The 16,172-nt window shown below is 43.0% G+C and overlaps 1 protein-coding gene and 1 long non-coding RNA gene across 2 annotated transcripts; one reads left to right on the top strand and one right to left on the bottom strand.

The window, feature by feature from the left end:
• Positions 1-81: 81 nt before the first annotated feature.
• LOC126541251 (serine/threonine-protein kinase 16) lies at positions 82-11,516 on the top strand. The gene is made up of 7 exons (XM_050187951.3): positions 82-485; positions 570-804; positions 1,106-1,248; positions 3,467-3,587; positions 7,248-7,343; positions 8,301-8,425; positions 10,923-11,516. The coding sequence occupies exons 1-7, from the start codon at positions 376-378 to the stop codon at positions 11,047-11,049; spliced, it is 957 nt and encodes a 318-aa protein (XP_050043908.1). The 5' UTR covers positions 82-375; the 3' UTR covers positions 11,050-11,516.
• On the bottom strand, positions 7,350-15,514 carry LOC129387553 (uncharacterized). Its single transcript, XR_008614716.1, has 3 exons — positions 14,818-15,514; positions 14,297-14,707; positions 7,350-8,105 (listed from the first exon to the last, which is right to left on the bottom strand). It is a non-coding gene; the product is annotated as an uncharacterized lncRNA (long non-coding RNA).
• Positions 15,515-16,172: the final 658 nt, after the last annotated feature.

Below are 16,172 nucleotides of genomic sequence, written 5' to 3'. Positions count from 1 at the left end.
ATTACAAGAAAAATAATTTTAAGAAGCTTAAAGAAAGTTGAATGAAAGCGAAACTGAAGCCAAGGCTGACTCCACTTGGACAACTCGTGTGTTGTCATGTCGTCGGCTCAGCTGGCTCGCCGCGCAGAGCTGCAGCTGACGACACACCAACGTCGATATGGGGTCTGATGGGGTGTCTTTGTTGGATGCGATGTGAGTGATGGCTTGGAGAGTGGAGAGCGGATTGTAAGTTACTGCGTCTGATATGGAAAACACGTGGTCGCTTTGAAAACTTCCAGTCCGAGTCTCCTTAGTACGCCAACCCGATCCGCGCCCAGTCGACCATGCAAGCACACCCGCAAGTATACGGACCGCCGACGTCGCGACCGTACCAGCATGAATAGTTTGGGCCTCAGCATCCTGTTTAACATGGGTTGTACGTGCACGAAAGAAGCTGTATGCATCAATGGCAAGAGATACGTGGTCAAGAGCAGGTTGGGAGAAGGGTTCGTATTTCGCTTATTCGCACCAGCCGGTCTCGTGCGGCACACTTTCGGACACTTGTTGATGTCTCGCCGTGGCCTTCGCAGGGGATTCAGCGTGGTCGACCTGGTGTACGACGCGACCAGCCAGCGGCAGTACGCGCTCAAGCGCATCCCGTGCCACACGCGGGAGTCGGAGCGGGACGCGATGCGTGAGGCCGAGCTGTACAAGTCCTTCGAGCACCCTAACTTGGTCCGATGCGTGGACGCCGCCCTGGTTCAGTGCCACGACCTGTCGAAACCATTCTCCAGCGAAGTCCTCATCCTGCTGCCTTACTTCCGAGTGAGCCGGCATTGTCGCTCAAGAAACGCAGCGAAACGCTATCGCGTTTTTAAAACCCGTGTTTGTGTGCGGCAGAGCTTTGCAGCGCTCTCCTGCCCTAGAAGTATCGCGTACGCACGATCTTCTTCTCGCTGTATGTATATTCTTTTATTGCCTAACGACTTATTTTGCGGGAATCACGCCTACGTCGATGAGAAGATATGAAACCGCACCTCTAGCGATCGCGAAAACGACGCGATATCACAGCTGTTGTGTAATCCGCGCGGGTGCGCATTTTCTGACCTATCCGCGCTCTGTGCAGAGGGGGACGCTCCAGGACGAGCTGACGATGCGTGCGCGGTCGAGGGAGCACATGCCAGAGGGACGGCTGCTGGAGATCTTCACAGGCATGTGCCACGGTGTTCAGGCGATCCACGGTGCCACGCCCGTCGCCTTGGCGCACAGGTGCGTGGTTCGCCCATGACCCGCGCTCCAGGCCGCGAAGCTATGGCGAAACCATCTGAACAGAATTGGGATGAAACTGCAGTGCCATATGTGGGCGTGCGTTGTATTACGCCACTCAGACGCAGCGTGACTACAGACAGACGAATTCAAACATTGAAGTCTGGAAAGCAAAGCTTTCATCAGTTTGCTCAGAACAACTACACTTGCAAGCATGAGTGTTTTGTTAGGGTAATTCTGAAAATCATTGCTGTCTCAATACAAACTGTATTTATAATCAGAGGATCTATAAGAAGAAATCGCATAATAACCTTCAGGAAAAGATAGCAACATAATCGGCTGTAAGATTTCAGGTTACAAAGCAGTTCTGCATGATATCTCTAAGTGACCATACGTGTTTTACATGAAGAAAAAGAAATGTTGAATTCGTGTAGACTGGTATGCACACAACTTTTATCAGCATACTAGGTGGTCTTTTGATGGTATTTCACAGACAAAATTAATACAGCACACACTTCACATGTCGTTGCCCTGTGACAGCTTGTTAGGTTTCTGGTCATAAACATGTCAAGCAAGCAGCATTACACCTATAAACATCATATTATATGAACCCATATAAAAACACAGTGACACAAAGTGTTTGTCAAAAAAAAAAAAAAAAAAGTCATGTGAAGCATGACTTTATAGCACAGTTTGGCCTGTTCATGTGAATAACCTGAAGAGGTGGGTACTATTTTTGTGACAAACTGGAATGTCTAGGTAGGTAATTAAAAATATTCATTAACATGTTTGTTCGCTTTATGGCACATGCTCAAATTGCAAAATTGAAGTCAAGCAGTAGTGAAGTCATGTCAGAAATCCGAGCACAAACGTCGCTGTCAAGATGTCCGCCTTTAAAATTTGCTATAAAATGCATTGGCATTGCAGTTAATATTATCCTGAGCTTGAAGCGCGCTCTTGGGAAGTGTTCGCTAGAATGCCAATGCATTTCGTGGCACAGTTTAGGGCGTGACATCCCTAAAGTGGTGCTAGACTCACAATTTCTGCTAAGCAAACATGTCTTTGCTACTCCTCGGCTTCAATTTCACTATGGGAACAGGTGTCCAAAAACGAATAATTCAAAAGTGAATGTGTGGTTCTTTTGAATTAGCAACTTAGAAATTTGAATTTCTGGTACAGGTACTTTCCGCTTCTCCCAGAAATGCACTGGCCTGGAAAGGCAGAATAACACTATCTGTCACAGACAATTTTTAGAAAAACTGTCTGAACTAAAAAATAAATCAAAATAAACAGCTAGGTGGTATGGTTCACCTTATAGAGCTGTGGATATTATGCTGATAAATATTATCGCTGCAGTGGTCTGTAGCAGTCAAATGTACAACTGATACAGGTGCCATCTGGCTCTTTCTATAATGGGGCAGAATTCAAGAAAGCTCATGTTCTCATGTTGAGAGACAAAAATAATCTGGTACATACCCCCCACCTCCTTTTTCATTGTGGCATTTTCCATAGACCTTGTGCTGTTTGGTTTGTTAAACCCCATCAATAAAGAGCCAAGGTGTCAAGAGCCACAAAGTGCTGCAGAGGGGTTAAAGAAAATGTAAACAGAGAAATACTGTCTGCAACCTATAAGATGTCAGTTCTGTCGGGCACACTCTGGCCTGTGCAGTAACTGTGTGATTGTTTTCATCTCTTAGAGTAAAGCGTCACTTGAAATGTGTGCCTGTCTTTGCCTGTTCTTATTCATCCCATATTTTTTCTTTCTGCTGTTTTGCATCATGCACTCTGTAAATAAGGAACCCGGCAGCGAAACCCACTTGACACCAGCAGATGCCTGTAGATGGCGCCACGTTGGATGTGACCATAGAACACATCACGCTTGAGTGTCCCCATTTGAGCCCTCCCACTACTGCGGACAGGACTCTAGCCGTTGCGTTGGGCTTTGTGGATGCAGGTGGGGCAGTTGACTCTCAAGCAGTGATGCGAACCAAACCACACCTAAAACGCTGGAGATGATTAACTCTTTATGGTTGTTAGGATCACGCTTGACACGATTGTGGTTCATCCCTATTCACTTTTATTCCATTAATTTATTTAGTATCTATTTTATTTGTTTTCCTTATGGCCTGTACCGTTCTTGAACTTCTCATTATTACTCAGTACTAAATATGTTCAACAGACAAAGAAGCAGTGCAGCTCAAGCTGTTTTTGTTGCACCTAGAGACCTGAAGCCTGCAAATGTGCTGCTCAATGACGACGATGTTCCCGTGTGGATGGACTTTGGCAGTATGGGAAGAGCTCGGCTTGATATTGGCCGTACCAGTGAGGCCATGGCACTGCAGGTGAGCGATGATGCTGCTCAATAGTGCATATCTGCAAACACTCCCAAATTTTACTCTCCCTTTAAGCTTTACAAATGTTGCGTCAAGTTTTATTAAAAATAACTTTCGTTTACAAAATAGCTTGTCTCATTGGTCACCAAACCTTCTGTTGAGTGCTTAAATACCTGTATTAAAAGATAAATGAATAAAAAGGGTAAAAAACATTCTGTTGGAAGTCTTCTGATAGTGAAAGGGCACAGGAGGGATGCTTGCTCTGAGCAAGTTTATATAGATGAGTTCCAGAAGCAGGCGAAATCAGCAACAACAGTGTCACTGAATAAGTCATTGTGATTTAAAAACAGTGTATTGCTTGTCAGTCCTTGTTGTTCCAAGTCTGCTGCTATTTGTGTGCTATGTGTAAAGGTAAATGAGCCTGTATCCCTGAAAATGCTTCCGCTCAGAACAAAACTTCTAAAAAAATGATGCAAATGCATCAAAGGAGCATCTTGTTCTGCTGCTTTGGGGGACTTGGACGAACAGACTGTTCAGAACAGTTGTACTTGGTGGGCACAGTATGTGGGCATCAAATGCTGCGATAACATTTTTGTGGAGCACTTGCCTCCGAACCCTCGCATTCAAGAGCCCTGTTGAGGCACTAGTACTACTGTCACCTACAGATTCTACATCAACCCTTCATAACAAAACTTTTATGGTCATGGCAAACATCTCTATTCATTATTTCAATACTTGTGTATTTTATGCAATTTACAGCCATGTTACAACTAGCATTTTCAATTCCTTTCTCCATTTCATACACAATTCATTGAGAACTCGTCACCATTGCTTGCACCAAAAAAACCCTACACATCATCATGCGTGCATGAACTTCATGGCCAGTTTCAATTGTCAGAACCTGTTGTTACGCAACTTGGTGAAACATATCTAAGCGGGAAACTCCCTTTCGGAAAGAAAAAGATCAAACAACTGCAATAGTGCCTGTGTTTGTCTTCTCACTTGTGTGTGTGTCTCTTTATTTCTTGTTTACATTCAGTTACCTGGTCACAGCGATTAGGACACATAAATTAACTCGAAATATAGCACCTTAATTTTTCTCTCTGCTCGCAACTTATTGTGCACTTCGCTTTATTTCCTCGATGACCCCATCCTTGGGATTGTGGGTGTACAAAATTTACCATCGTGCTCAATACGAGTTGCAACGTGAGAATCCATTTTGTGTGTGTGTGTGTGTAGATGCTGCCATACAATGCCTGTGTGGCAGTGCCTATACAAAGAAAAAAAAAATTGCTGAACATTGATCAAATTACTGATAACAAGCACTCTTTTTACAAGAACAGTGGCACTTGTCGTTCTTATTATTGAAAGAACTGACAGGTGAATGCCCGTGTTGCAGTTCATATCGAGCACGGTAGTACGTCACATCGATACCCTTCCTGCCATGTTAAATGAGTTCTTACATTTTCAATGAAAACTTGTAAGTGGGCAGCGATGTTGTAGTGAAAACCATCCTGAGCTGCAGCTATGCGAGGAAAAAAAGAAGTCGGAAAAGTGAAAGCTCTGGCACACGGGCAAGCAGTATTTAGAGAATTACCATGTGTGAAATAATATGCATAGTAGCGTGGGCCTCCCACTTGCGAGAACTGTTATACTGTGGAATAGTGATGGGCTGGTGATACAATAGCTAGAGGAAAGCATCAGCAAACTGGAATCTGTCTTTAAGGATGATATATTTATGTTGTATGAACACAAATAAGTGAATGAACTTGGTGGCATGATCTTGTAGAGATTCTAGAGCATTTATGAGGTAGATTTAAATGGCAAGGGTTTCAGATGGTGGACACTTGCTCGAGTTTTGTTCAAACAAGGTAGCACAGATCCGATATTGGCAAGGGTAAAAAGGGTGCAGTGAGTGAGTGAGTTGAAATCTGTTGATAAAAAAAAATAGATAAATATGCAACATTGTAACATGGACATTGTAGACAGAGCACATCTGTGGCCCTGCTCTGACCTGGATACAAGAAATGAAAACATGTACCGTGTTGCTACAACTCTGCTTATCATTTGGGCTTTTGATAAACTTTTAGTATACTTGCAACTCTTGCTGGCCTATTTTTAGCACATATTGTCAGCAGTTTTGAGTCTGTTGATTTGATGCTTTCAAAACGCTGCGAATCGTTTAGATGAAAAGATTCCCCCAAACATTCATTGAACAATATTTATTCTTAAAGAAACTTTGCTTATTATATCTTACTTTGTAAATCTTAACGCTAATGTTTACTATGTACTTCTTTCTTTGAGCTTGTTCAGTGCGTCATCCATGAATGCTTACTAGCAGTGTTTTAACTGCCGGAATTGCTATAGGTGACTGCAGAGTAATTTGAACCGCTGAAAAGTACAAGCTTCACTTTTAGCAAAGTAGTCAGCTGAATACACTCAAACCTTGTTATAATGTTGTTGAAAGAGGAGCCATTACTTAATTATATCCGTTTCTTTGTTATATCCATTATTGCCATTTGCTGCAATGTATGCCCAATGGGGTGCACAATCTTAAACATGGAATTAAGACGACAGCTTTATGGCCTGCAGAACCACTAGATGGCCACGCATACGATGAAATTTGAATAAAACAAAAAACCTTCAGCATGTGAAACACACTATTTAACACCTGACACGACAGCCTCTATATAGCTGCCTTCTGTTCCATTTTGATGGCCTTCCACATCTGCTTTCCACTTGGCTCGTTGAGGTTGAGCAGCATGTGGCACACTTCGCTGGCTTGGCTTGGCCGGCTGGGTGTGGGCTCTGAGATCACATTCACATTGGTGCAATCTCCGAGGCCGCACCCAGCTGCCAGCACTAGCGGCGAGTCACAGGGAGGGGGGAAGTGAATGAACAGTTTCAGCGTGGCCCCCAAGAATGCGCCCGGGGAATTTCTGACGCCAGGCCCAGCTGCAACTGCCTGTGCGCGCCCTAGCGAAAGAAAGAAGTGAATTCATTAATCTTTCGCACCTCTATGCGTGACCGCGCAGCATAATGCAACTTGCACAGGCTTGCGCATGACCCCTGAGATTGCGCCAGGGAGGTCTTGAAGGACATGTCCAGCTGCACCTGCCTGTGCGGCACAACACGTAGTAAAAGTGAATGCATTAATCTTTCGCACCACCGCGCATAGCAGCTTGGCGCAGCTTGCGCAGTGAGGTAAGCGCAAGAGAGAGAGGTCAGTGAAGAAGTGTGATATTGAGCTATTGCTTGTGTGCAGGTGGACAGCTGTGCACAGTGGTGAGAAAGACCAGTGTTGCTTGACAACATATTCGATGCGGTGACATGGGAGTTTTTAACTGCTGCATCACCATGCCGAACTCCACCGAAAGCAATTTACTCAGTGCACAATGGTTCGGTTCTTTTTTTTTTAGACTAATCTAGTTCATTATATTCATTGGTAGGACAATTTCATTTCGTTAAAATGCTGTTTTACATACACGGATCTCGATGCAGATTTCAAGGGGAATTTCATTTACTTCGTTATAGCCCATTTCTTATAACAAGGTTCGATTGTATATGGCTTCATTATATTGATGCTTGACTGTGCAGATGCCTTATGATATATGCATGACAAATGTGATGTCAAGCTGCAGCCAATTTTGGCTTGTGTCATATTCCCAGGACTTGGCCACGGAGAAATGCAGTATGTCGTATAGGGCTCCTGAACTGTTCAACGTGGAAAGCCGTACATCAATAGATGAACGAGTCGACATATGGGTACGTGCTGCCTTTGGCCATGTTAAGCAAGCAACGCCTTTTGCTTCTTTTGTCTCTTCCGTAAAGTTTGTTTGTGTGTGCATTCTGCCCCCCTTTATAGTATAAGGCCAATGTGCCTTTGGCCAGTCTCGAAGGTGAGCTTCTATTTCAACCACAAACAGTAATTTCTGCTACATATGTCCCCAAACTTTGGCGTAATCAGTCAGGTCCATGACGAGTTCAGGTGAGAGGGGCAAGGAGATGCCATGTTTGTTTTATTTCCACGCAAAATTAAATGAGCAACCTGCTGTAGTGGCTATAGCATTTTGCTCTGCATGAGGTAACAGGTTAAAATTTCCAGCACTGATGGCAGCATTGCGATGGGGTTGGAATGCAAGAGTGTTCATGTAAGTAGATTTAGGTGGAACTCCAGGGAATCAAAAATGATTCTGGGAGCCCTCACTATGGCGTTCCTCATGACACGTGTGATGTTTCGCTACAGTTAAACCTTGTAATTTGATTTGAAAGATAAACTAGCACAAGAGGGGAACTGCAATCTCTCTGCAGTACCACAATGAAGTCGAGCTCACCTATTGTCATAAAGCTGCCATGCAATCAGTGGCCCAAAGGCCAAGAGGTCTGGCAAATTTCCATCCTGGACTTGGTTTGGTTTGGATGAGAGTGGGTACTTCTCCAAATGGGCCCCATATCCCTCCATTAGCAACTCCCTTTCAAAAGAAATGGCTTTCACTTTGCTTTGGCCACATCTCGCTCTTGTGTACCCTGTAAATTGAGTCATGAGAGCAACAGATTTACACATCTTCTGGTACCTCATTGGTGCCTTACATTGAGCACCATTGAACTTTGAGGTGCTAGCATCACCTGAATGTTGAGGACCAAATGTTCATTATTGCAGCATATATGCATGCACACTATTTTTGGGTAACATGGTACCAAATTGTGTTGTTTCTGTTGCAGTCCCTGGGCTGCTGCCTGTATGCCATGTGCTTCTTCCGGTCCCCATTTGAGGCCGCCCATGAGCGGGGCGATAGTGTGGCCTTGGCTGTACTTAGTGGCCACGTGGACATTCCTTCAGACAGCCCGTGAGTTGAGGCCCAGCTCAGATGCATGCCCAGTTAATCGTGCTAGGAACCACACTGTTATGGCGCTAGTGCTGCCTCGATGTATTATTTTTAATGTGTTGGCATTTAGTGCTCAAATGTGTTAGCATCTAGCCTTGGCTTCTTCCGCAGAGTGCCAATGAAAACTTCTGTTGGTACTGAAAAATAATCTTTCTTATACATGTCTTCACATGCTTTTCTGCTTGCATGGGAGAGTCTTAGCACACTGTTCAAAACTTCAGCGCTGTAGTCCCAGAAGACATCAAGTATGCAGCTGCTAGTGTAAAGAAATGGGATAAAAAATACACAAACCTGTGGAAATGTTCACATGCATGTACAGGTCTTTATATTGATTTCAATTATTCATTAAATTGAATATAGATTCCACACTGACACATTCATTCTTTCCACGGACAAGATTTTAATTCATTGCCCAAGGATATTATAATTTGCTCATTAGACAATTTTCTTCCTATGCTTGAAAAATGTCGCATCAGTATGTATCATGATTTTAAACATTGTCTATAGACATCGCATTTTGTTTTGAATTGGTTCCGATGTACTTTTTGTTCTTGCTTCTGTATTGCTGTTCTTTGTTACTCTTCTTCATTAAGGACTGGCCCAGGAAGGCCCCGCTCTCTTACTGTGCTGCTTAACTATGTCTTGTTGTTAGCTGCAGTATAAGCAAGTGTATAACAGTTTGTCATTCATATTTTGATGAAATGCATTTTGCCCTGTTCTGCAGTATGTATGCAATCAATAATTAATTAATGCTGGAAATGGTGCATGCATAATTATGAAGGTTTACATAACACAGCTCTCTAAATTGAGGATAAACAGAAGTGGTATTCAGCAAGGTCACTTCTTCTCTTGCGTTCTCGAGGTGTGTGGAGGCTACATAGTGAGAGCCAAGACTGAAATGATGTAAAGGTCAAATTTATGCTGAATACTGTTTACAATGGCAATGTGAAAATTTGGACTTATGAAGATTACATCTTGCAGCTGTTTTCTTGGTGCTGCTAGGGCAAAAGTATTACGGAACTTAGGCCTGCTGTATAAACTACAGCAAGGTTTTAAATACCCCGACAGTTTAGTGGAATATATTGCAACGGGACATACCGAGCAATGCAGGAATGGCTGTCTTTATTTAAACATGGGTAGAAGACAGTGATATTTCTTTTGGGCCAAAATTCATACCATTTGTAGAAACAAAAGCAATTTGGCGATAATCACCAATCAGCTTTTTTATTATTGTTATTAACTTCCCATTTTGCTAATTCACTTAATATCTTAATTCATGTATATAACTGCACATGTAGCAAGCGTTAACTTAAAGGCCAACTGTAGCGAAGTGTAAAAAAAATTCCCAGGTTCAGATAGTGCACATAGAGAACAGCCTCCATGCAAAACTTCACATTTGAAAAGCAAGTGGACGGATCATCAGTCTCGCAAAAACAGGCGTTTTCGATACCGAAAATGAAATTTAAAAAAAAATGTCATTACCGCTCACTGGAAGTGATGTATGCCCGAGATCGCGCTACTTCTCGGCAAGACTTGTGAGATCAGGCACCAGCTGTGGCGCGCTGAAAGGTCTCAGAGGCGATGTGCTGGGACTTACGTCATAGCTGCTAACTGCAGGTGCATGCATCATCTGCTTAGGCACCATTAAAAGGCTGTTAATAAGAAATTTATACTATTACCAGTCCTGCAGCTTTGCCAAGATTGCTGCAGTTGTATATACTAATTTATTGCCAATTTAGCCACGATGACTTTTCGTTGCAGTTGGCCTTTAATGTTCATCAATAGTCAATGCTTGTGTACCTAATCTTGAGGCCACCTTTTTTCATACCTTTATTGAAATTTGCAGTAGAATGCGTTAGTATTTCACGTGCCATTTTCCCAGAATGACTTGTCTTTCTGAAGCAGTGTGCCTCAAAACTACATAGAACATCTGTGTGTTTGGTTGCAGGAACAGCTATATCAGAACTGGTGCTAAACACAAAATCCTTATAACCTAGCCTTGTAGGGCCTACTGGCCTTATTACCTTGTCCAAAAGAAAGCCATCATTTGGTCAAGGATCCCCTATATTTTGTAGCTAGGAGACCAGTCAACGCTGAAACATCTTGTACACCTGATTTGCGACACCTCAAAACTGGTGCAATGTGAGCAGGGTCCAGCCAAGCAGGCAACTGCAAATGACTGAACAATGGGAAAAAGCAATGTGCTGCTGATTCTATGCTTGACTGTTTGGAACTCATGCAGCAATGCAACAAAAGAGATCGCTGGATAATCTGGTTGTGTAATATGATGTAGTAGTGAAGAGAGACAGACAGAGCAACAGGATATGAAGGACATAATGCACACAACACCATCTTTGCCATTGTTTTCTTGCTGTTCCAGTCATGAACCAACCAACCCAAATGAGTAGACTCCTTCAAATGATAAAGAATTCACACATGCCTTCGCTGTGTGTTTCAGATACTCCGGAGGGCTTCACGGACTTATCCGCACAATGTTGGAAGTGGACTGCTTGCAAAGGCCCTTCATCGAGAGCGTCTTAGAGCAGGTCACAGCTCTCTCTGCCGCAGCAAACCACAAGGTGTGACCTACTGACTGCACGCCAACAATGGGATGCTTCACACATGGGCGTGTACCCACCGCTCTTTCTGCCTGGACCAGAATGTTGGTGTGGTGTGACTATCGACTCTAAGATGTCGACCCAGCGGGCGGGCAAAGCTACATTTTATGCAAGTCGGTGTGATTGTGCAATGCCTGGAATAAAAAGGCGACAAGTGGGAGAGCAAATGGAGCCCTACATGAGTGTCAGAATGAACGCATTCGGGATGCTTGTGGTGTGTTTAGCAGCAATGACTGCATCTTTGTGCCCGATGTGAATGTGCTACCAGCAATTGTTCTGGTGTTTTTATTTTTTTAGTATTGGCGTTACAGCGTGTTGAGTTTTGTTATGTTGTGAAGTGTTGCTGCCTGCTTGCATGCACGCTGCAATGCTGTATCTCCCATGTCTTGTTCTCTTAGGAGAGGCTGAAATAAAGGGAGCTTTGTTGTGTTGCACATTCTTGTGTCCATTGTGCCTTGTCTGAAGCTTACCAAGAGGTGACAAACTCTAATGTAACAATGATAGATGTATTCCAATACTGTCCTCTCTTGCACTTTGTTGATGGTCTATGCGACGCTCCGTCTACGTTATCGTACGTTATTATTCAAGCAGGCCGTGAATAGTTGATAATAGGAAAAGAGTGGAATTGAGCGAAAGCAGTAGTGGCCATACAAGAATAGCAGCTCAATAAAGGTGGATTTTGGAATGCTAAACTGGGACAAGAATGAATTTGCGTGAGAAAAAACTGTTTCTTTGTCTGGAATGCAAGCGCATTGAGGAACAAAGTGTTTCCAGTTGAGGCGACAAGATCTATTATTATGCAAGACAATCTCATCCAAATACTGTTCTCGAGAGGCTTGTGAAAGGCCTAAAGGAACACTGTACGAAACAGAAGTCAAGCTGAATTGGTAGATTGTACTTTCACCCAAAACATGGTACAACACAGTGCCAAAGTCTTCTAATTTCTTAAACAAGTGGCCTCTCTTGACCTTTCGAAGGTAGAGTTGCCTCAAGTGATGTGCATTAACCTCCTGAGACCCGAAATCTGCTCAGCAACACACAATCGTCTTTCAAGTCTGTTCTTGTCGCCGACTGGTATGTTATGAACGTGAAAAACATATTGTTTGTTTAAATACCACGGTTATGTATGTGCCAAAAGCTGCATTACCATGTACGTGGAATAAGTAATGGTCTTCTCAAGTTTATTATATTAGAAACCACTTATTTCCCTAAACACCCACATAAAGATGCACCATTGTGGGTTGTGTTGCCATGCTTATGCTGTATCCTGGATTTTCATGTGGTCTGGCAATATTCAAAACATATTTCACAGTTGCTTTTCATAATCTGCGACAACGCAGTGGTCTAGATCAAGTTAGGGTTGATTATATGGGAAAGTTCATGACAAGAATATGATTAAACTAGGGATGCGTGAATGTAAATGTTTTTGAATACGAATCGAATACAAATACTTTTATGCTTCGAATATCAAATCAAATATTGAATAATTTTCACATCCACTATTAGCAATTTCGGTTATTTTAACATGTTGGAACATTGCAATTATATTGTCAGTGGTAAGAAATTAGGCTAGCAAGCTATTATACTAAATGATTGTGTACTTGGCTCATGTTGTAAAACAGAGTAATTCCCACGAGCTACCTGTTCTTGCCAACCTGTGTCTTACTATACAACATCAAATGCCCATAAACTGAGAGGCATTTCATCCGGTGCCAGCCGTTGCTCATGGCATTTGCTGTGAAGCAATAAGCTCGGATTGGGGGTGGTGCCGCAAAAGAGTGCACCCTCGCTGGCCGTAAATCCTTGCTACTGAGAGGGTCGCTTTTCCGCAAAGGTAATGCATTTAGTGGCTAAGCGTGATTTACAGGCGAAATTTCTCCAGCAGTGTGAAATATTTACAAAATTTAGCACAAAATCGGACACACATTTATGGATTAGATAGAAACAAACGCTAAGAACCAGTTTGCTCCCGTACATCCAGCAATATATTCGATTTGTTTTCGAATACCATAGTTCTCGAATTGAATATGTATATTAAATATATAATATATTCGATATAGTATTAGAAATTTTCGAATATTTCCTTGATTAAACGACTTCGATAATTTCTCTTCCATCCGACTGATCACCAGGCATGTATATTACACGATAACTTCCGAGTCAGTTTTGAAAAGCATTGAAAACAGTGCAATGACTGAGTCTTAGGCGTTAATGATGCATTACAATAAGCTATACATTGCAATTGAAAAGATGTTTATTTCTGCCATTCTGCACTTTATTTAGCAATGTGGCTTTGTCCCTCTCGCATGCAGTGTGTGTAAAAGACAGCAATATAAGGACGAGAAAAAAAAAACAATTTACATTGACTTTGTCAAGAAAGCAGTTACCTTCTTGCCCTTTCAGAAAAATTATCGCAGAGTATCGCACCATAAGCTATTACATAACTTGTGAAAATTAACCTGAACGGTTAATTGGCATTGAAAGGCATGAGCAGAGCAAACAGTATTCTACTGCTGCATAAGTTATGTCTCTATGCCACTGGAATGACAGCCTTGATACTCTGTTGTCAAAACGTAATAAAAAAGAAGGTACAAGGGAGGGAAAAAAAATGCACTCGCTAGAGGATAGGTTACTAAATGCAGTAGCGGTGATCCCTATATCTCTAGCAGCACATTATGTAAAATGATGTAGGAGCAGAGTGTTAAATGTGAAGCAGTATGTTTATTGAGAAACCTTGTGGCAGGCATGCTTTTAATTTCTTCTTTCACTTGTATTTAGGTACAACCAAAACAGAAAGACCAGAGGCTGTAGTACAGAACTATTCCTTTGCTTTGATTCTATTCTTTTCCTATGATCCATCACACCGAGAAGCCAGTCTCAGTCACACTGGCAGTTGTAAGTGTCAGGCCAATAATGACAACATTGGTTGTGGCACGTTCCATTGATTTGTTGGAAATGTTGGAGGGGTTGTAGGATTCGGGAGTCATGGCCTCGGAGTCTGCCGTCAACTGATGGTCACTCTCTAGCCTACGCCGGCGGTGCGTCTCGTAACGGGTAGCTGGCCTACACTACTGGGGTGTCACATGAGAGCTAAGCAGGCCCCCATCGTCATCCAAGCTTTCTTGACGGGGGTCGAGAGGTTGCAGGAACAGAATGGGAGGTTCATTTACATATAAGAGGCTAACTTATTTACAGGACAACAAGGGATACTTACACTGGCCGGAGCATGGAGCGCAGTACATTGTTCTTGTAGCATGAGCTATCAGGTCAAAGCAGGCCAGGGCACACTTGAGGAGCTGAAAAAGTGTTCTTAAATCCCCTTTGTCTCCCCTAGATCAACTAGGGCAGGAAAATCTGCAGTCACACCATTCTCCATTTGGAGCATTCGTGGTCACCAAAGGTTCCACTTTGAGGACGAGGCTATGTGCAACTAATCCGGCGCCTTTGTTCACAGTACACAATCAGAGAAATCACACCGGGTGCACACGGCTCACTGCCCTAGAAAAAGAAGAGGACGCTCGTCGGCAGGGGTGCCACGCTTGACTCCATTGGCATGTCTTGGCTCCTGGGATGGCCCAGCTATTAGCTGGTTCATCTGTCCATCGGCTTTGGCAACTAGCAGCAACTGTAAGGAAGCGGCATAGAACGCACTTTCACTGGAGTTTCTTGGTCCCAACGTTAAGGTCGGCGAGGAAGTGGCATACACCAACCCCATAGAGGTCAGATGTGTCTCACCTTGGTGTCGCCACTGGGCTGTCCGATGCAACTTATTGTGAGCTTCACAAAGCTGAGTCGTCTCAGGAAAGCAGGAGAGGTTCGAAGGTTGCTGCCCCCACTGGCTGGACATAACAGCGTTCATGGTGGAGCATGCGGCACCACTATACCTAGTGACAGTCTATGTAACAGCCCAACTAGGAATTAAATGGCCATCTCTAAATTTACATATATTGTTCACACGGTGTTGTAATTCTGACCTCATTAACACCGCTGAGGCTGCAGTAGAAGTGCAAGAAGTATATGTAAAGCTCCTGTTGGAGCAATATAAGTGGCAGCAATATAATTTTTCAGAAAAATTAGTTCAGAAATTCTGAATGCCAAGTATATAAAAGCTAAGGCTCCGAAACAAGTGCATCTTGAATTATGCTTCATGCTGCTGTTTCCCCTAGTGAAATGCTGACAACAGTCCTGGCAAAGGACGGGGTACATGGTCTCTAATGAATAAAAATAGAATCTACATGCATGTGGTTATTATAACTAGTATATATATGATTTCCATGAGGCTGTTGTCACATACGAAATATATTATAACATAATCAACTGCATGCTTATAATTCCGTACACTGACAGCATTGAAGTTGTGGGCGAAGACCCTGGTGCCTGGTGTCTACAAATTATATTTTAGCCAAGCCCGCTCAATTCAGTGGCAGCCTAATTCCGCCGATCCCACTGCTTGCGCACTATCAGCATACTGGGCATGTAGCAGTACACTACAAAGTCTACCTGCACTGAACTTTTATAGCATGATTTAAGCACAAAGCATATGTGTGAGCATAGTAGAGTAATTCAAGAGATGCCAAGTATATAAAAGCTAAGGCTCTGAAACAAGTGCATCTTGAATTATTGCTTCGTGTCGCTGTTACCCCTAGTGAAATGCTGACAGCAGTCCTGGCAAAGGACGGGGTACATGGTCTCTAATGAATAAAAATAGAATCTACATGCATGTGGTTATTATAACTAGTATATATATGATTTCCATGAGGCTGTTGTCACATACGAAATATATTATAACATAATCAACTGCATGCTTATAATTCCGTACACTGACAGCATTGAAGTTGTGGGCGAAGACCCTGGTGCCTGTTGTCCACAAACTATATTTTAGCCGAGCCCGCTCTATCAGGTGGCAGCCTAATTCCGCTGCTTCCACTGCTCGCGCATCATCAGCATACTGGTGCATGTAGTAGTACACTATAAAGTCTATCTGTACTGAACTTTTCAAGCATGTTTGAAGCACGAAGCGTATGTGTGAGCATAGTAGAGTAATGCAAGAGTGCTTGAATTACATGATCTATATATCTAATACGCACTTG

The sequence above is a fragment of the Dermacentor andersoni genome, chromosome 2, assembly GCF_023375885.2.
Source record: "Dermacentor andersoni chromosome 2, qqDerAnde1_hic_scaffold, whole genome shotgun sequence".
Classification (NCBI taxonomy): domain Eukaryota; kingdom Metazoa; phylum Arthropoda; class Arachnida; order Ixodida; family Ixodidae; genus Dermacentor; species Dermacentor andersoni.
The sequence above is the reverse complement of the archived record's forward strand: the minus strand, read 5'-3'. Positions and strand labels throughout refer to the sequence as shown.